Source organism: Pelophylax lessonae (genome assembly GCF_965119305.1).
Source record: "Pelophylax lessonae genome assembly, chromosome: 1".
Lineage (NCBI taxonomy): Eukaryota > Metazoa > Chordata > Amphibia > Anura > Ranidae > Pelophylax > Pelophylax lessonae.
Genome location: NC_138768.1, coordinates 894494055 through 894514614, shown reverse-complemented (window position 1 = coordinate 894514614; position 20560 = coordinate 894494055). Strand labels below are relative to the sequence as shown.

General features: G+C 47.6%; 1 protein-coding gene across 1 annotated transcript in view; it reads right to left on the bottom strand.

Moving 5' to 3' along the window:
- LOC309550973 (uncharacterized protein) overlaps positions 1-18511 on the bottom strand; it is a gene marked incomplete at both ends in the record, with an annotated part of 360984 nt that extends 342473 nt beyond the window's left edge. The window contains 2 exons of the mRNA XM_082251390.1: positions 10570-10742; positions 18204-18511. Coding sequence (XP_082107516.1) covers positions 10570-10742; positions 18204-18511 — 481 coding nt within the window. The remainder of the gene's footprint in view (positions 1-10569; positions 10743-18203) is intronic.
- Between the last annotated feature and the right edge of the window lie 2049 nt (positions 18512-20560).

Here is a 20560-nt window from a genome sequence, read left to right as displayed (position 1 = left end):
GGACCAATATAGCCGCAATTCACTCTGTTTAGTTATGCCCATGTGGAGGGAAAGGCCCAGAAAGATCTTAAATTCGGAAACCGTTATAGGTTTCCAGCCGAATTGTCTGGCAAGGTGTGAATTTGGGTTGGCGGCGATGAACTGTTGTGCATATAAATTTGATTGATCCACAATCGATCTGTAAAGATCTTCCGTGAAGAACAGCTCATAAAAGTTTAGGGGCGTAAAACCAGCTGTCTCCACGTGGATTCCAGGTTGGGCGGTGAATGGGGGAAGTACTGGCGCTGTAGTATCGGTGGGTTGCCAATTGGGATATGCCAGCGCATCAGGGAGGGCACTATGGGCTCTACGGGCCTGTCTACGAATACGCGGTGGCTGCGGGCCACTACTTGTGCTAGCCACCGCACCAGCTTCAACTGCACTTAGGGGACTCGCCACGTCACCAGGTCTTACTGCAGTGCTGGTTGTACTAGGTCCAGGTTGTACTAGGCCGCTGGCGCTTGCCAGGTCGCCAGAAGGATGAGCGGCACTAGTACCCACACTCTGCTCCATACGAGCACCCTGCGATTCCTGCATCTCAACAACTTCAGAATGGGGTCGGGTACGCCTGGGTCTAACAGGGACCCATCTGTCGTCGGAGCTATCTGTCAGGGAGCCGCTGCCGTCATCAGGTTCATATACTGACACTAATTCGGTCATTGTAGCTTCCCCTTCGCTATCAGATGACTCGGTCAGCATATAACTGAGAAGCTCTTCATCCCTGTACGAACGTTTGGTCATTTTGGTAACTAAATTTACTCGTACAGTGATGCGACTCACAGGTAATAAAAGCACCTGGTTGTCGAAGATTATTTCAAGCGCTACAAAAAAAAACTGCTAATGCTAGCAGGGATCAGGCCTGACTCTGCTAACACAGCGGTTTTGTGTCTTGTGTTTTTTTGCAAGTGACAGTAATCTATTGATTACTACACTTGCCTGGGTGAAAGGGTTAAACGCAGGTGCTGGCCGGAATCAGTACTGATCGTGCAAACACCGCGTTTTGGGAACCCTAAACTATGGGGGTGCTAGTATAGTTCTGATCAGATCAGATATTGATCTGTTCAAACACTATACTAGAAATGGAAGTGTAGGTGCGTGCGTGCGTGTGTGGCAATCAAGGGGTTACTTCTAAACTATGCGCTGGGGATCTGGGGGGGGTGGCGGGGACCCTAAACCTCCTTTGGGAAAGAAACTAACTCGCTAGCGCAACCTCAAGTCACAATGACACCAATACAAAATACAGTAAAAACAGTATATTATGTGTGTATTAGTGCTAATGTGACAGAGGGTGTAGGGGTTAACGGGATGTGATCAGGGGGGGATCAGGGGTTTAAATCTTTATTGGAAGGGACTGGCGGGTATCCTAAGGATAAAAGGAACGGTGGCAAGCGCTAAACCTGGTCACAAGTCACACTTATACGGGTATATAGAAAATGCTATATACTGTATACAGTGTGTGTTATGGCAGGGGGTGTAGGGGTGATCAGGGGGGGATCAGGGGATTAAATCTTTATTGGGCGGGTGGCGGGGACCCTAAACCTCCTTGGGACACAAACTTAGTCGCCTGCGCTAATTCTGATCACAATGACACTAATACAAAAATACAAAAACACAGTATATTACGTTTGTATTAGTGCTGATGTGACAGAGGGTGTAGGGGTTAACTAGCGGTGATCAGGAGGGGATCAGGGGGGATCAGGGGCTTAAATCTTTATTAGGGGGGGGTGGCGGGTAATTCAAGTGGAAAAAGGGGGGTCGCAAGCGCTAGACCTGACCACAAATCACACTTATACGGGTATATAGCAAAATGCTATATACTGTATACGGTGTGTGTTATGGCAGGGGGTGTAGGGGTGATCAGGGGGGGGTCAGGGGCTTAAATCTTTATTGGGCGGGTGGCGGGGACCCTAAACCTTCTTGGGACAGAAACTTAGTCGCCTGCGCTAATTCTGATCACAATGACACTAATACAAATATACAATAACACCGTATATTGCGTTTGTATTAGTGCTGATGTGACAGAGGGTGTAGGGGTTAACTAGCGGTGATCAGGGGGGGGTCAGGGGAGATCAGGGGCTCAAATCTTTATTAGGGGGGGGTGGGGGGTAATTCAAGTGGAAAAGGGGGGGTCGCAAGTGTTACACCTGTTCACAAATCACACTTATACAGGTATATAGGTATATGCTATATGCTGTATATAGTGTGTGTTGTGTCAGGTGCTGTAGGGGTTAATCGGGGGGGCGATCGGGGGTGAAATGTGCCTATCTAACTGTGTGTGGGTGTGCTTGGTGCAGTACTCACAGTAAGATGTGCTCTCCTCTCACGCTGGATCCAAAAAGACCGTTGTGGGGGGAGGGCACATCTCCTCTAAGCCTGTGTTTACATTTCACAGGCTTAGAGGGAGATCTGATTGGGCAGGACCGATCAACAGGTCCAGACCAAAAATGATTGGCCTGGACCTGATGACTGATCGGTTCTGAACCCAATCGAGCCATCGGTGTCGGCGGGCACGCGCGGGAGCGCGCACAGGACCGGCAGGAAGTAGCGACGTAGACCTACGTCACTCTGCCTGGCCGGGGCCGACTGCCGCAGTAAATATACTGTGCGCAGTCGGCAAGTGGTTAAAGAGTATCACATGGACAAGAATTGAGTGATAACTTTCACATGGGGGTCCTAAGCAACAATAAAAACTTGGCATACAAAATAAAGTACAGCTATTAAAAAAGGAGGGTTTTAGGACTTTAAATGAGGCACGTGAAAAAATTGGATACCTGGTCAAATGTCGTATTTACAGTATTTAACATACACATATCATAGCACACCCAATTTGTACATAAGTAGAATGTTTTTTATCTATATACACACCCATGACATATTAAAATTCATCTATTTACATGAATATCATCTTGACACTTATGCAGTATATAATAATATGAGCCAATATTACTCTGTGTGATAGGATCATAATTAAACAATTACATGCTATGAATTAAACCGTATATTGAAAACATATGTGCATCTAAAAAAGCTTGACGCGTTTTGTGGATTGATTCCACTTCCTCAAGAGCGAAATTATGAAATGTATTTGTGACGGAACCAACCCACACTGTGCTTGAGTGCTTGTCAGTATACCGCTTCCTCCAGTCTGAACATAGATATCAGATATTATAGCCGCAATATACAAGACTAGCCGACCAAATAGCTTGTATGAGATCTGGAACTGTTTATTGAACAAGAATACAGGCTTTTTATACACTACACAATCAGGTGAGGCTGATCACATTATCATATGCAAAGGCAACTGTATACATAAATATAACTAACACTATAAACATTAAGTTAACCACTTAAGCCCCAGCCCTATTTCGGACACTTTTTGTTTACAAGTTAAAACCAGTATTTTTTCCTGGAAAACTACTTAGAACCCCAAAACATTATATATATTTTTTTAGCAAAGACTCTGGAGAATAAAATGTCGGTCATTGCAAAATTTTTTGTCACGCGGTATTTGCGCAGCGGTCTTTAAAACGCAATTTTTTTGGAAAAAAATCACATTTCACTGCATTTAAAAAATACTAAACAGTAAAGTTAGCCCATTTTTTTGTATATTGTGAAAGATGATGTCACGCCGAGTAAATCGATACCCAACATGTTACAGTTTAAAATTGCGCCCCCCCGTGGGATGGCGACAAACTACGGTCAATAGAGATCTCAATCTGCGACGCTTCAAATTTATTTACCGGTTACCAGTTTAGAGTTAGAGTGTAGCTCTATTTTTTTAATTATTGCCCACGCTCTGGCGATCGCGGCGATACCTCACATGTGTGGTTTGAACAGCGATTAAATACGCGGCTCGACTTGCGTATATGTTTTTTTTGTGCGCGAGCTAACGGTGACGGGGGCGGCTAATTTTTTTTTTTTCCTATTTATTTTTTCTTTTTTTTTAACTTTATTACAGGTTTTTTAAAAAAAAAAAATCTGATCACTTTTATTGCTGTCACAAGCAATGTAAACATCCCTTGTGACACCAATATGTAGTGACAGGTACACTTTATGGAGGGATCGAGGGTCTAAAAGACCCCAAACCTCTCCACTACACTTCCCTGTATGCAAAACGCCGAAAACGGCATTTTTGCATACAGCCGTTTTTCAAATCTGCCTCCTTTTGCAGCACAGTAACCCGGAAGTGACGTCATGGGCGCCGCCTCCGGGTTACGTCATCGGAGACCCGATCGATTCAGTTTCCGGCATTCATCGGGACTCCATCCAGCCGGCGGACGTGGGTGGGAGCCCCGAGCAAAGCCACGGAAGGCGGCGGGAGGGGGGGGGGTGTCCCCTCCCGCTCACCCTGGTAACGATCAATCGGCTCCCAAACCGCATCGGTCGCTACCGACGGAAAGCCGACTGTCGGCTTCAAACCACGGTACCGGGATGATGCCTCTAGCTAGAGGCATCATCCCGGTATAACCCCGCAAAGTTACCCAACGTATATATACGTCAGTTTGCGGTAAGTGGTTAAACAACTAACCACCTGGACAATCAGGGATCTCATTCCAGGTCAGACTTGCATCAAGCTCATGAAGTACAATACACATTATTACAAGTGTAAGCACATCCCCATAGTAGACAATAGGTGAGTTAATTAGCACAATTAACAATACAGTGATCTCCCCCTTCTAGCAACTACTAGCTGACAATGATATAAATAACATGCTAATTAACTCAGCACTTAAACCAGCCTGGGTGAACTGACTACCGGCAACAAGGCTAAAACAAAGTACATTACATATTATCACAAGTTTAAATATAGAACACCTTATTAAACAGACAATAGTAGGAGACCACCAGTAGCAGACTGTCCAGCTCCGACCTACAATAGTCTGAGGCAAGTCTCATAGAATGTTCCATCATTCTGATACAGTGGAATTAATGTATCATGGATTTCTTGAGGGATATTGGTGATAAATATTACTGTCCCATTTGAAGTAATCCAAACCATATTCTCAGTGTCCATTAAGTAGTTGTCCATCATTTCCTTGGTCACCCTGTGCCCCTAATAGACACAGGGTGACTTACACATAAGAGGGGCCTAGGGGGCTGAGAGATGCATTTCCCAACCTCTCTATGGTAAGCTAAGTTCCACCCCCCCCACCCACCCACCCAAAGTGACTTCCGTCACATCAATACATTGGCTCCAAGTAAAAAACACTGTAGTGCAAACTGGGGGCCATCTAAAATGTCTATACTGGGAGCTGTGGTGGTAGGAAAACACGGAAAAGCCAGGCGCACACATACATATCCCCATAAGGATGAGAGTGTCTATGTAAAGGTTGCTTGTGGTAAATAGTAGTGATTCCAGAAGTGTTCCCACAAGAGCTCAGGGTCCAAAAATGGGGTGCAATAGACCCAAGGACAGCAACTAACAGGGTTCTCGCAGCCTGGAGTTGGAGAGCGATGCCCGTAGAAGCTAGAGAGGAAATGAGGATTGATGCAGGGGCAGACTTGGCAGGGGGGCATTTCCCCCTCTCTGTTTAATTTGTTTTAACAATTTTTTACATTTCCATTTTATTTATTTCCATAAAAAGGCCACCAAAAGGCTCACCACTAGGCCCACCAAGCTCCTAATCCTGCACCTGGTACTTAACAGTTCATGCAGTACCGCCAGTGTTGCCAACCGTCCGTAAAAATACCAAAACTGACTTCCTCCGCAGCTTACACTCAAAGCACACTAGTCGTGATTCGTGTTCTGCCACTGGCTGCTGCTGCCCACTGCCCTCCATTGTCAAATTACTGGTCGCTAGGACCCCCTGGCGTCTAGCAACCAGTGACCTCCTCAAACCTCCTCCCAACAGTCTTGAAATGGGCGGGACGAAATGATTCTGACAGAACTCCCACAGTCCGGACTCCTCTTGCAAAGCAGAGTATTATCAGGCATTAAACAGCTCATACTCAGACTGGTCTGAGGTGGTAAGCGGGGTCCCCCAAGGCTCAGTCTTGGGACCAACCTTGTTCAATTTATTCATAAACAACATTGAGGTCGGGATCAGGAGTTCGATATCAGTTTTTGCAGATGACACAAAATTTGCCAGGGCAATAACTTCACAGCATGAAGCAGATATCCTACAGAATTACCTGGACAAAATTACAGAGTGGGCAACGACATGGCAAATGAGGTTTAACGTGGAGAAGTGTAAGGTTTTGCACTTGGGGACTAAAAACATAAAAACACAATACACGTTAGGAGGGGAACCCTTGGGGGAATCAAAAATGGAGAAGGATCTGGGAGTCTTGGTTGATGATAGATTAGGCAACAGCATGCAATGTCAAGCGGCACCTGCCAAAGCCAGCAGAACATTAGCATGCATAAAGAAAGGGATGTATTCCAGAGATAAGACTATAATCCTTCCACTTTATAAAACTCTGGTCCGACCACATCTGGAGTATTCTGTCCAGTTCTGGTCACCGGTCCTCAGGAGGGATGTGTTGGAGCTGGAGAGAGTCCAGAGAAGGGCAACTAAACTAATTAGGGGATTGGAGGACCTTGACTATGAAGAGCGTCTACAATCGCTCGATTTATTCCCCCTGGAGAAGAGACGTCTGAGGGGGGACATGATAGCAATTTATAAATATCTTAATGGGGATCCCAGCTTAGAAAAAAAGCTGTTCATTCGAAGGGATTGCATGAGGACTCGAGGGCATACAATGCGATTAGAGGAGAAGCGTTTTAACCTCAGGCAACGCGGGGGGTTCTTTACTGTTAGGGCAACAAGATTGTGGAATTCTCTACCACAAGAGGTGGTTTCTGCGGGTAGTATGGTGGCTTTCAAAAGACTCTTAGACTTACATCTCAAGGATCAGAACATTCAGGGGTATGTGAGATGATTACAGCCACACACATCTACACAGGTTGAACTAGATGGACTATTGTCTTTATTCAACCTCAACTACTATGTAACTATGTAACCTTGCTGCCCTGCCCACTGTCCTCCCTTACAGCTGCACACTGTGAAGGGGAACTCCTAATGTAAAGGGGGTAACCTCTGATGTAAACAGGGTCTCTGACATCTAAGGAGACTCCCCAGGTTCACTAGGAGGCTATTGATGTAGATGGCGGGGGGGGGGGGGGCTCCTGTTGTAAAGAGGGACTCTTATGTGAAGGGGGACTCTGGATGTAAAAGAACACTCTTGATGTTAATTAGGGGGCTCCTGATTTGGAAGGGGGGGGGCTCCTGGTGTTAAGGGGGGACTTTGATGCGATAGGGGGTTTCCTGATGTGAAGAGGACTCCTGATTTAAAGGGCGGTTCCAGATGTAATGAGCGGGCAGGCCAGTAAGCAATCAGGCCAGTGAATGGGCAGGCAGACCAGTTAGTGGGCAGGCAGGCAGGCCAGTAGGCGGGCAGGCAGGTAAGTGGACTGGCAGGCCAGTGAGTGGGTGGGCAGGCAGGCTAGCAGGTGTGCCAGTGAGCGGGCGGGCAGGCCAGTAAGTGGGCAGGCAAGTGAGTGGGCAGGCAGGCAGGTCAGTAAACAAGCAGGCCAGTGAGTGGGCAGGCAGGCAGGTGAGTGGATGGGTAGACCAGTGAGTAGGCAGGCAGGTGAGTGGGCGGCTAGGCAGGTGAGTAGGTGGGCTGGCAAGTGAGCGGGCGGGCGAGTGATCCCTGAATCACCACAGTTCAGCTTCTGACAGAACACCGCCCTCACTGTGCAGCCGTGGGCAGCAAAGAGATTACATTATCTCTCACTGACCACCCTCACTCTGGGACACAGCCACTGGCAAGTAACAATTCATACTGAGGGGTAACAATCCACATCTTGTGGCAAGTAACAATTTGTACTGAGGGGTAGCAATCCACATCTTGTGGCAAGTAACAATCTGCATCTTGTGGCAAGTAACAATCTGCATCTTGTGGCAAGTAACAATCCGCATCTTGTGGCAAGTAACAATCCGCATCTTGTGGCAAGTAACAATCCACATCTTGTGGCAAGCGACATGTTCTATCTGGTGGCAGGCGACATGGGAAGGGACACGCTGCATCTGGTGGCAGGCGAGGTGGCAAGCGACAAGCTGCATCTGGTGGCTGGCAACGTGACAAGTGAAAAGCTGCATCTGGTGACAGGTGAGGTGGCAAGCGACAAGCTGCCTCTGGTGGCAAGTGACAAGCTGCCTCTGGTGGCAGGTGACGTGACAAGTGACAATCTGCATCTGGTGGCAGGTGACGTGGCAAGTGACAAGCTGCATCTGGGGGCAGGCGAGGTGGCAAGTGACAAGCTGCATCTGGTGGCAAGTGACAAGCTGCATCTGGTGGCAGGTGAGGGGGCAAGTGACAAGCTGCATCTTGTGGCAGGTGACGTAGCAAGTGACAAGCTGCATCTGGTGGCAGGTGACGTGACAAGTGACAAGCTGCATCTGGTGGCAATTGACAAGCTGCATCTGGTGTGTTGTGGAAATGAATGGAGTTTGGAGCATAGAAATTCGCTCGGTGTGCTGAAAACTTCGCTGCACTGGAAAGCGCTCTTGTGGATATTAATACGCGCCAAGCGCGATTAATCCTTTGTGCTGAAATGTACAATGCACTGCTCTTTTGTATAAGGTTAGCCCAGCGCGCTCGGTGACAAGACAGGAACAGACGCACGCTGTGTCATATCGATGCCAACTGAAGGGTCTCTCTGTGTCCTACAGAGCAGAGCTCAGGTTTATTTACAGCCAGAGAACAAAGGGGGGTTACAGGGAGTGGCTTCAAGACCACCAATCACAGACATGTATACATTCTAAAGTACAATAGAAAAGAGGAGTGAATGCTTATGGAACAACACGGCCGTGTGCAGAGACTCTGACTGCCAAGTGCCAACTCGGCCACGCTAATTCACAAGCATGCACTCTCATCATAACCTGTTAGAGTGAATCCTATGTAATATAGTTCATAAAAACCATATTTGATAGTGATCATGCTATTGTTCCAGTGAATGGAACTTTATTATATCTGCAAAGGACAATAGCAGCAGTATTTCAATCATATGGATCAAATATGACAGAAAGATGCCAGCCATTAATCCTGGTAAAGGGCAGATTTTATTAAAATTATAAGAATTCCACACCACAAACATATCTCCGCAGTGAATACCGGAGCCCCGGCTGGCTGATATACATTTGTGCGGTGGAGTTCTCCTTGCACTGCCATAGATCCAGACTGGCACAGCCGATAGGGATAAACAGGCTACAAGAAGCGTGCAGTCTCCATTTAATGGAAGGTTTCCACATCTACAGGTCTTTCCTCGATGCCAGTTAAAGCAATATTCGCTGTGCATTGTGATTACTGGTAAACTGACACTGGGAGATATAATGGCAATTTAACTAAAAGTACATCCAAAAGAAATGTCCACATATATATTGTAACGGATAAACCGGCACCCCGACTGGGTACCTCCATTGATGGATGCTCCCAGTGCTTCCCGAGGGCTCCAAGCACTCTACCAGACACCATAACCACCGCAGACCCCACAAACTGCCGTAGCTTGGTTGGGATCTCGCTGTCTCCTACCCACCCTGGACATACGACAAGGCTCCAGGTTCCCATGGGTGAACCTCTCTTTCCCCAGAGAGTGAAGCAGGAACAAGCTCTTATAGGAGCTTAGTGATTATTCAAGGGAATATCAAGAGCATAGCAATCCCTTGTAGCAGCTTCCCCCAATAAGAGACAGGACTCTAGATTGAGGGTGAAGTCAAACTGTTTATTCAAACACATGCACAAAGAGATATACACTGTGGGACAATCCCCCCTCCCCCTTAGCAGCCAATCCACATACACATATACATCCCATAATAAGTATATCTCAAGACAGACAGACAGACAGACACAATAGAACAATGGAATACAGGCACTAACTAATAACAAACCCCACCCCGCCTCACTGTCTAGCAGGGGTCTACAACAGTCTAAGTCTCCCAGTGTAAAGTGTAATTAAATCTTCATATTTCTATACGAAGATATTGCTGATAAATATTACTGTCCCACTTAAAGAGGAAGTAAACCCTCCTCTACAACTTGTACCTATAGGTAAGCCTATGATAAGGCTTACCTATAGGTACTGTAAATATCTCCTAAACATGTACCGTTTAGGAGATATTTACCTTACATGCCGCCAGTGACGTCACTGGCGCATGCGCTCTGAAGGAACGGCCGATCGTGCCGTTCCTTCAGAGCCCCGTGCCGTGACTGTCGGCTCCCGCGCGCGTGCGAGGGAGTGACGTCACCGCGGCTCCGGCCAATCAGATGGCCGGATGCCGCGATCTCGGAAGACGGGCGACTAGACATGTCGCCCGTCATAGAGGTGAGTGAGCGGCACAGCGGGGGCTCGTTCTAAGGTAAGTATTGCATAATGAGCTAGTATGCGATGCATACTAGCTCATTATGTCTTTCTCTTGCAGGGTGTAAAAAAAAAAAAAAAAAACCAAACGAGTTTACAACCTCTTTAAAGCAATTCAAACCATTAAGTATCTGTTTTTCACTTCCAGTGACGGTGAATATTGTCACACTTCCCTACAGCTTCAACTGTTTTATTGAACATCTCATCCACAATGGACGAGAAATTATTCAACCATTTCATCAGCTCGATCCCCCACTCAGTCCAAGATGGGAACCATGCCCATACCTGATCGCGAGACGAAAACAGTTCTCTGCGAGTCCTGTCTTGCACCCTTGCCTTCCTTAAAGCAGAGTTCCACCCAAAAGTGGAACTTCCGCTCTTTTGCTTCCTCCCCCCCTCCGGTGCCACATTTGGCACCTTTCAGGGGGGAGGGGGGAAAGGGGACCTGTTTTTGACAGGTACCCTTCCCCACTTCCGGGACACACCGCCGTTCCCCGGAAGTTTGGCCCCCTCCTCCACCCCCGCCGCCGAGCCAATAGAAATGCGCAGCACACTTCGTGCATGCGCAGTAGGGACCCGGCCGTGAAGCCGCAAGGCTTCACGGCTGGGTTCCGTTACCGGCAATGGCAGCGGCAGCACCCGACAGCCGATGAAAACATCAGCTGCGTTGCCGACATCACTGGACTCCAGGACAGGTAAATGTCCTAATATTAAAAGTCAGCAGCTACAGTATGTGTAGCTGCTGACTTTTAATATTTGGAGGGGGTGGAGGGGAAGGCGGAACTTTGCTTTAATAGCAGATCCTCACGGTCAGCAGCAATGTAGGATGCGGGTACGAGCTTCACTAAAGCACATGAACCTATCACATTAGGGGACACTATCTTGTAAGCCGCAGAACCACACAAAACGTAATAGGGGCCTGTCAACACCATACATGAAGAATCTTCCTGTCGGTTATGGGCACTAAGCAGTAACATAATAGACTGAGGGATTCTGTACATCACAACCGTTCTTCCAGCAGATATAAGCCGGTCTGTTGGTGTTATTTAAAAGACCCGGAGTTTCATTGGTGAGGTTAACCATTATACCTGTCTCACAGGTTGTAGATCCTACAAATCTAGTCCCGGTGCCCAAACTAAAGTTAAAGCACATCTGTGGACTACCTAATTGTCCCGATACCCAAATTGGATTGGCCAGCAAAGAACAGAAGCCAGAGCTAACATTAAAACTATAACTGATGTTACCCTCTAGGAATGTGTCATTAAATTCTATGGACAAGTGTCTCCTGGTTGTTTTCGCAAGTATCTCATATTTCTTCATGCCCATACGAACGTTGTATATAGCATGCACTGCTGCCATTGCCGGGGTGTAAAGGCAAGGTGGGGGTTTGGAGCACACCCAGCAATTAGACCTGTTTGCCGCCTTGGCCAGCTGAAGATGCATTTTCAACAATAAGTTGGGATGCTGTTTATCATTACCCTTGCTAAAATACACAAAGCTAAAAATATAAATAAAAACAATACTCCTCATTATCATTCTTGGACGTAGTTGAGCAGCTTTTTGCAGTGGCTGGCATGGATCCAGTTATCAGGTCCCTCGAGCTTCAAATAAGTCGCCATTGTCAGCTGGACCTGGTATGGCTCTGTATACCTCAGCTCCAATCCTGTCCTTTGGTGTTTTTTCAAGACGACCCAATCACCTGGTTGAATAGAATAGACACTGGTTATTGTGTCAGGGTCCGGAAGAGTCTCCCAAACCCTGTGATGGACTTTTTGGAGCTCCCTTTGCAGGGACTGCACATACCCCGTCAGCTGGAAATGTAAAGATGACAGCTGCTGAGGAAAGTACAGTCCAGTTTTGGGTGGGCTCCCAAACAAAGCCTCATAAGGTGATAATCCATGGGGCTGTCTAGGTGCATTCCTGATGTAATAAAGAGCAATGGGGAGACATTCAGCCCATTACTTTTTAGTGTCAGCCATAATTTTTGAGATCTTGTTCTTAAGAGTTCCATTTAGCCATTCAACCTTACCGCTACTTTGAGGATGATAAGGATTATGTAATCCCTGGTTGATGTGAAGCGCCTTACATACCTCTGCAAATATTTGACCGGTGAAGTGTGATCGCGATCCGACTAGATCGTTTCAGGCATGGGCGTCCGCAGGTAGGGGCAAGGGGGGGCAAATGCCTCCCTCCCCCCTGGAATCTCAACTTCCCCTTTCAAGTGGTTGTTAAGCCACTTTATACCATCCTGTCTGGTCTGTTTAATAATCCTGCGTGCCGTGCCCCTGTGTATGTGTTTTTAAAAAAATAAGCCATTCTTTACCAGTTTTCCGAGGGCCGAGCCCCACTCTTGTGACCCATCATCTCTCTTCTCTCCCCATCTGACAGCTGCCTGCAGTGGGGGGGCCGAGGATTCCTCACTGATGTCAGTCGGGAGGGGAGGAGGAGGAGAGAGGTGGTGGGTCACGTGAGGGGCACTCTGAAAACTTGTAAAGAACGGCTTATTTTTATAAAACACAGATACAGGGGCACACAGGATTATTAAACAGACTGTAGACAGAATATGAAACTTTAAATGAAACTACAGCAGCAGGAGGGGAAGGGGGTGGGCACTGACCCAGGAGCAGACAGGAAGGGAGGGGAGGGGGGAGAGAGGAAAGAGGAGGACAGGAGGGTTGGGGATGACGGAGGCATGTAAACTGACCACAGTTTCAGGGCTTAGCAGCCATGATATACCGTGGTCAGTTTACAGAGGGGAGGACATAGCCAGGCAGGATCAGCCAGGTATCTTAGGTGATAGAAGGGGCCAAATTACACAGCACAAGCACTGTGCTGTATAACATGCTTTAAGCGAACATAATCATTTTTTTTTTTAGGTTAACAAATGCTTTAAAAATAAATGCTGCCATTTGCCCTTTAAAAATAAATACTAGAAATAAGTATAATGACTAAGCCCCTCCCCTTAACCACTTTACCACCGGAGGATTTTGCTGTCTTCCGTCCAGGCCACTTTTTGCGATTCGGCGCTGTGCGACTTCAACTGACAATTGCGCGGTCGTGCGACGCCGTACCCAAACGAAATTTACGTCCTTTTTTTCCCACAAACAGAGCTTTCTTTTGGTTTTGATCACCTGTGCGATTTTTACTTTTTGCGCTATAAACAAAAAAAGAGCGTTTATTTTGAAAAAATAACAATATTTTTAACATTTTTTTATATGAAATTCCCCCCAAAAAAGATGTAAAAACCAATTTTTTAAAAAATTTTTGGCCAATTTGTTTTCTGCTACCTATGTTTGGTAAAAAAAATCGCAATAAGCGTATTTTGATTGGTTTGCGCAAAAGTTATTGCGTTTACTAACAAAGGGAAAGATTTCTGTCATTTTTGGTGTTTTGTTTTTTTAACGCGTAATGGCGGCGATCTGCGATTTTTTTTGTGGGACTGCGACATTGCGGCGGACAGAATGGACCCTTGACTGACATTTTTGACACTTTTGGGGGTACCAGTGACATTACTGCAGTAATCAGTGCTATATATATGCACTGTTACTGTAAAAATGACACTGGCAGGGAAGGGGTTAATTTTATTGGAGAGGGAGGGGTTAATGTATGCCTGGTGCTTACTGACGTGTAGGGGGGGAGGTGACTGAGTGAGTCATGGACAGATCGGATGTCCAGCTATGCTGAACAGTCCGATCTGTCACTCCCTGTCACTATGGAGATCCGCCCGCTTGTGTTTACCCAGGCGGGCGGATCTCCACACTAGATCCCCGGCGATCGGGGCAGAGCAGCGGCGATCGCCGCTGCTCCTCCCCTGGCCCGACTCCCGCTGTGAATGAAAACAGCGGGAGCGAGCCTCCGGCGGCGCGCAAGCGCCGCCCAGAAGGGGGAGTGTCTGACGACGTTAATACTAAGTCGTCAGGCGATAACGAACCACTCTGCCGCAGTAGTATTACCGCGAGCAAACGTAAAGTGGTTAATGACATTGTTGAAAAGGGGCGTAGCACGGATGACCTTAAAATGATGCCCCCCCTTGAAAAAAGTTCTGCGGATGCCCATGGTTTCAGGCAGCCCCCAGTGACAAACTATCTCAGACAGGATCTTTTTCGCAGTGGTAGTGGCATTGGCACCGTGAAAGGGCAAAGCCTCTGGCCACCCAGAAAACATATCCAGACAAACCAAGACACGCTCGTACGTTCCGTTCTTTAGCAAAGTGATATAGTCTATCTGAATGTGCTGAAAGGGATATTCCGGTTTGGGTGAGTGCCTTCTCGGCAGCTGCGGTAGTAAAGCCAGGGCCAATCCAATGCTCCTCCACCTGATAGCGCTGATTCCCACTCCATGAAAGAAAGACAATCATGTTGTCCCTCATGTCCTACTAAAGTTGGAAATTGATCAGAGAGATTCGTGTTGTTAGTAAAGTTCTGAAAATTGTCATTTTCCGCATCCCCTTCTCCCCCCTTCTCTTTCTCCTGAACAGGAAGAAGAGACGCAGGGTTCAAAATAGTGCATTGTTTAAGAGTGAGGTTAGTGGGTGTTAGGAGGGCCACTTCGTACTTAGTCAATCTAGCAGCAGAGAGGTGTCTTGTTTGGACCCGATTTGAAATCTCCAGCACTGAATGGGGAGTATAGAGTGTCAACAGAGAGTCCAAAATTATGTCACCTACTTTCTGTAGCAAAACAGCGCAGGCGGCCACAGCTTGTACACATCCTGGTGAGCCTCTGATGACTGGGTCTAAAGCAGTTAATAGGTACATGATGGGTCGGTACCGGAGACCACGTTGTTGGGTCAATACTTTGGTAGCATGGCCCTTGCTTTCATGACAAAAAAGGAAAAAGGGGAGTTCATAGTTGGGCAGACCTAAAGCAGGTGCTTTGGAGAGTTCCTTGGTCAGATCCTGTAGAATTGCCCAGTCGTCATCAGTCAACTGGAACGGTGTTTGTGAGGTTAACTCATAAAGAGGCCCCAGTTTGGATGAGATGTTGGGGATCCAATCTCTGCAGTAATTGACAAGTCCGAGAATGGCTCTCAGCTGTCGGTGTTACAAGGTCTCTGGAGGTCCCTCATTGTCTGTATTCTCTGAGTGGTTAGGTGTCGGATATCCTGAGAAATGCAAAAAACAACCTTCTCCTGGCAGAACTGGTATTTCTCCTTGCTAGCTTTATTGCCTGTGGATGCCAGATGGTTAAGCAATGATACAGTATGCTGATGTAACGTTCATGCGTTTTTGTTAGTGGATGGATTTACAGCTGCAGAATTATTACACTCAGTAGTAGGGCTGGGCGATAAAACGATACCGATATGTATCGCGATAGTCCCGTGCTCGATAGCAATAGAAGACTTCGAACGATAACCGCTCCGACGGGTTTAAGCTTTAAAAATGGCGCCGCCCGTCGCATACATGTCACCGCGCACGCGCCGCCGCCGCTCGGAAGAGGCCGGGAATAGCCGAAATTACACGAGCGGTGGCGGCGCGTGCGCAATGACGTGGCGGCGCCGGGCGGCGCCATTTTTAAAATGAAGGCGCCTCTGGAACAGGTAAGTGAAACAGCTTCACTACCTGCCATTATGCAGGGCTGCGGGCACACTACAAGGGATGCAGTGCTGCGGGCATGGTCTACCTGTACCATGCCCACAGCACTGCATCTCCTGTAGTATGCCCACAACCCCGGATCCTCTTGTACCATGCCAGTGCCCTGCATTCTACTGCACCATGCCAGTGCCCTGCATTCTCCTGCAGCATGCCAGTACCCTGCATTCTCCTGCACCATGCCAGTACCCTGCATTCTCCTGCACTATGCCAGTGCCCTGCATTCTACTGCACCATGCCAGTGCCCTGCATTCTCCTGCAGCATGCCAGTACCCTGCATTCTCCTGCAGCATGCCAGTACCCTGCATTCTACTGCACCATGCCAGTACCCTGCATTCTACTGCACCATGCCAGTACCCTGCATTCTACTGCACCATGCCAGTGCCCTGCATTCTGCTGCACCATGCCAGTACCCTGCATTCTCCTGCACCATGCCAGTACCCTGCATTCTCCTGCAGCATGCCAGTACCCTGCATTCTCCTGTACCATGCCAGTACCCTGCATTCTCCTGCACCATGCCAGTACCCTGCATTCTCCTGCACCATGCCAGTACCCTGCATTCTCCTGCACCATGCGAGTCACCCTGCATTCTCCTGCAGCATGCCAGTGCCCTGCATTCTCCTGCACCATGCCAGTACCCTGCATTCTCCTGCACCATGCCAGTGCCCTGCATTCTCCTGCACCATGCCAGTACCCTGCATTCTCCTGCACCATGCCAGTACCCTGCATTCTCCTGCAGCATGCCAGTACCCTGCATTCTCCTGCACCATGCCAGTACCCTGCATTCTACTGCACCATGCCAGTGCCCTGCATTCTCCTGCACCATGCCAGTACCCTGCATTCTCCTGCACCATGCCAGTACCCTGCATTCTCCTGCACCATGCCAGTACCCTGCATTCTCCTGCACCATGCCAGTGCCCTGCCTTCTCCTGCACCATGCCAGTCACCCTGCATTCTCCTGTACCATGCCCGCCGCCCTGCATTCTCACCCTAGCGTCCTTATTTTAAATGGGTAATAAAAAATATCAATAATTATCGATATCGACCGATATGAAACACTGATATCGTGATACAGTTTTCAGCCATATCGCCCAGCCCTACTCAGTAGCCTTGTAGAGATTCTGTTGAACAAACATATCCAACTCTCAGGACTTCATCACAGTGCACAGCCTGTTATGCAATATACATATACTCAATCAGATGTTTAATGGAGGGATAGAATATATGAGAATGTATAGATGAGAGACAGGCTAGTGTATGGTGAGCACTAGGAGTAGTATTAGGAGAGTTGCAGGTGATGGTAAAGCAGATAGGTTCTGATGTCAAGTATAGTGCAGATGGTAAGAGGACACAGATGGAGTATACTTAGACAGAGTAACCTAGTGCAAGGATAGTTGAAGGTAGTCCCAAGAGCTAACAGTCTATGCAGATGATAGGGAATAGATAGATACAGATAGTCCTGATAATTGCAGTAGATGACAGTAGGAGATTGGTTAGTAAGGAATCCCCTGTGGGGTACTTATCACTTAGATAGGTCAGTAGTAACAGTGTCCATTAGTGAGAGGTGATCCCGTAGCGAGATACGGATCAGCAGCGAGGTTCCGGCTTCAGTTCAGCAAAGGGAAATGTCAGCAGCTCCGACTTCACAGGAGAAGGTGCGGTGAACATGTGGTTTGAACGAGCAATGAGTGAGAGAAAGCCGGCGATTGAAATAGCCGCTCATAGCGGCGCTCAGCAATGATGTCATCCGGTCTTAAAGGTGTATGCGTCTCTTGGATAACAAGATGAGACGCAATTTAGTAAGAGAGAAACATGGAACAAGGGTACCAGAGGTACCAGAACATTACAGCTGATAACAGGCCTCCCGTGTGGGACTACAGAATAACAGATCATCCACATACTGCAGCAATACAACCTCTGAATCCACTGGGGTCCATTGATCTAACACGAGCTTAAGTTTGCAACTATATTCCGAGGGGCTGGTCATTGTCCCGTGTGGGAGGCGTGTCCAGTTTAGTTGTTGACCCTGGAATGTAAAAGCAAAAAGGTACTGGCTCCGGGGATCCAGTGGTACAGAGAAAAATGCATTGATTAGATCAATGACAGTGAAAAATGTTGCTGTAGGGGGGTATTGCCGCTCACAAGGTATGTGGGTTAAGCACCAAAGGAGCATCACTGACAATGATCTTGTTCAAAGCCCTCAAATCATGTACCAAACGGTATGTTTTGCTGACTTTTTGGCCACTGGAAATAAAGGAGTATTACAGGGTGATTTGGTGGGTGTAAGGACCTTTACCTGAATGTATCGGTCTATCTGGATTTTAATACCATCCATCTGAGCTACACTCAAAGGGTACTGTGGTAGACGGGGTAAAATGCTCCCTGGTTTGATGTTGATTGTAGTTGGCGGAACTGGCCCCTCATCATACTTATCAACCACCCAGAGCTTCGGGTCCACCTCAGCCAACACATCCAACTCAATGAGACAGCCTGGTTCAGTTAGGTATGGCAGTGCTACCATCATACGAGTTCGTCCGACAGTACGCTGCTTACCACAATACCTGTTGGAGTGTACTCGATAATTACCTGTATTTCTGATAAAATATCAGCTTCTAACAGATTAGTGGGAACATCATCCGATACCAGTACAGACCTAACGGCTTCAGTGTGCTGTACTAGCCTGCAATGGAGAGGTTTAGTCATTTGCAAAGACACTGTCTGACCCGTGAGACCTACAGTGGGAGTTTTCTCCCCTGAAAGGGGAACCTTGCCTCTAAGGTCTTGAGATCTTAGAACGGTTTTGGCTGCACCGGTGTCAATGAGGCAAGGAAGGGTAAATTTAAATTCCTCAATGAATAAATTGATGTGGGCTGACACCGGTTTACCAACACCCTATGATGAGATAAAGTCGTTGCCGACCATACCTACCATTGGGGTTTCCGGATCCTCTGGAATGAATTGCCACTTACCCCGTGGACCAGCCGTGTTGGTTGGACAATGACGCCTGAAGTGCCCTACCCCTCCACAACTATAGCAAAACCGCTACTCTCTGCATTGGGTAATATCTCTGAGCCCTTGGCGTGTTTGCTCGGGCGAGCGCTCTGAGATATGTCCTGCGGTTTGAAAATACCTTGGATGTCTTATCCTGCCTCTTCCGATCCATCTCCCTTTCTATAGCAGTGAGAGTAGACAATGGCAGGCATGGACATCTCATTAAAATTCGGGTCTCGCTAGTAATAGCCGGTCTAGAATTTTCGTGTGGATCCCCTCTAAAAATTTGTCTCTTAGCATAAGATGGATGGCTGTGGGTCTCCCACCCTCCTCTGGAGTGTCAGGGTCAACCTCCAGATCTACATCCAATTCAGCCTGCTTCAGGTGACGCCAGAAACAGACACATTCCTCCCCTGAATTTTGGCTCAGCTTCATCACATCAGTAGTGAAGGTGGCACCATACAGATCTGGAAGTTTTCCCAGGAGGGTCACACATCTCAGGGTCAGGGCCATCTCATCTCCCACCTTAGCTCTCAGAATCTGGGCGCAATCTGTTCCGCTCATGCCATAACTAAATTGAGTTTGTCTAAACATTCTTTCGAACCCACGTGGATTCGTCCTATTGTCTGGCTGGCAAGTCAGCCAGGATGCTCCTGACCTCTGAGGGTGTAAAAGGGACGTGCCACACTATTCTATCCCCCCTTTTTCTCTCTCCGTTAGCATGAGGGGCCCCTTCATATTGTTGTACCCGGACTGGGTACGTACCGGGGTCAAAAGCAGGGGTGTACCATGGAGGTGGTGACCTAACGGTTTCACCCAAAACTGGTTCTGGCATGAGTTTCCTCAGGGAAGGATACAGGGAAGGGACCTTGGAATCAAAGTCCCTTAGGGCTTGTAAACACTCCACACAATTTCGGTTCCTCACCGGAATCCCCCTTGACTCACACAATGCTTGTAAGTCCATAGTTGAAAAAAGCTCATAGTTTACCACAGAGTTGGAAGGAGAGGGTTCAGGTGTTATGACAGGCTGTTGAGAGATAGAGACAGTGGGAGTTGAAAGGGTGTTAACAGTATCGAGGTCTGTACTGTTAGCCGAAGAAAATGGAGATGAAGATGCAGAGACAGTAGAGTCAATAACAGGCTGTGAATCAGTAGAGACAGAGACAGGTTCAGTGTCAGTGGATCTGGCGCATCTAAGTAAAGTTAGCCCAGAAAGAGCTTCCTCCACTTCTCTCACTGGATCTCTGGACTCGGCTATGTCATCAGGCCAAGTATACATAATTTGATTCCTCCGGATAGAAAACGCCTCATGTATGCCTTGCTGATTGCCCATATTAGATCTCTGAAGTCACAATTGTGCTATGTCTCACATCCTTGTTTGGAGCCTAGTCCTAAATTCATTAATTTATTTTTCCCATGTCCAGACATCAAAGGTACCTTCCAAAGGGATGCACCACTTGGTTCCCTTGGACCACTTATGCGACTTCCTGAGGGGTCTCATGGCCTGAGCCTCAAACGCAGACTCCATGTACCGCGCAGCTGTTTGACTAATTTGGGGGGGTCTCCACCCCCCCCTGCA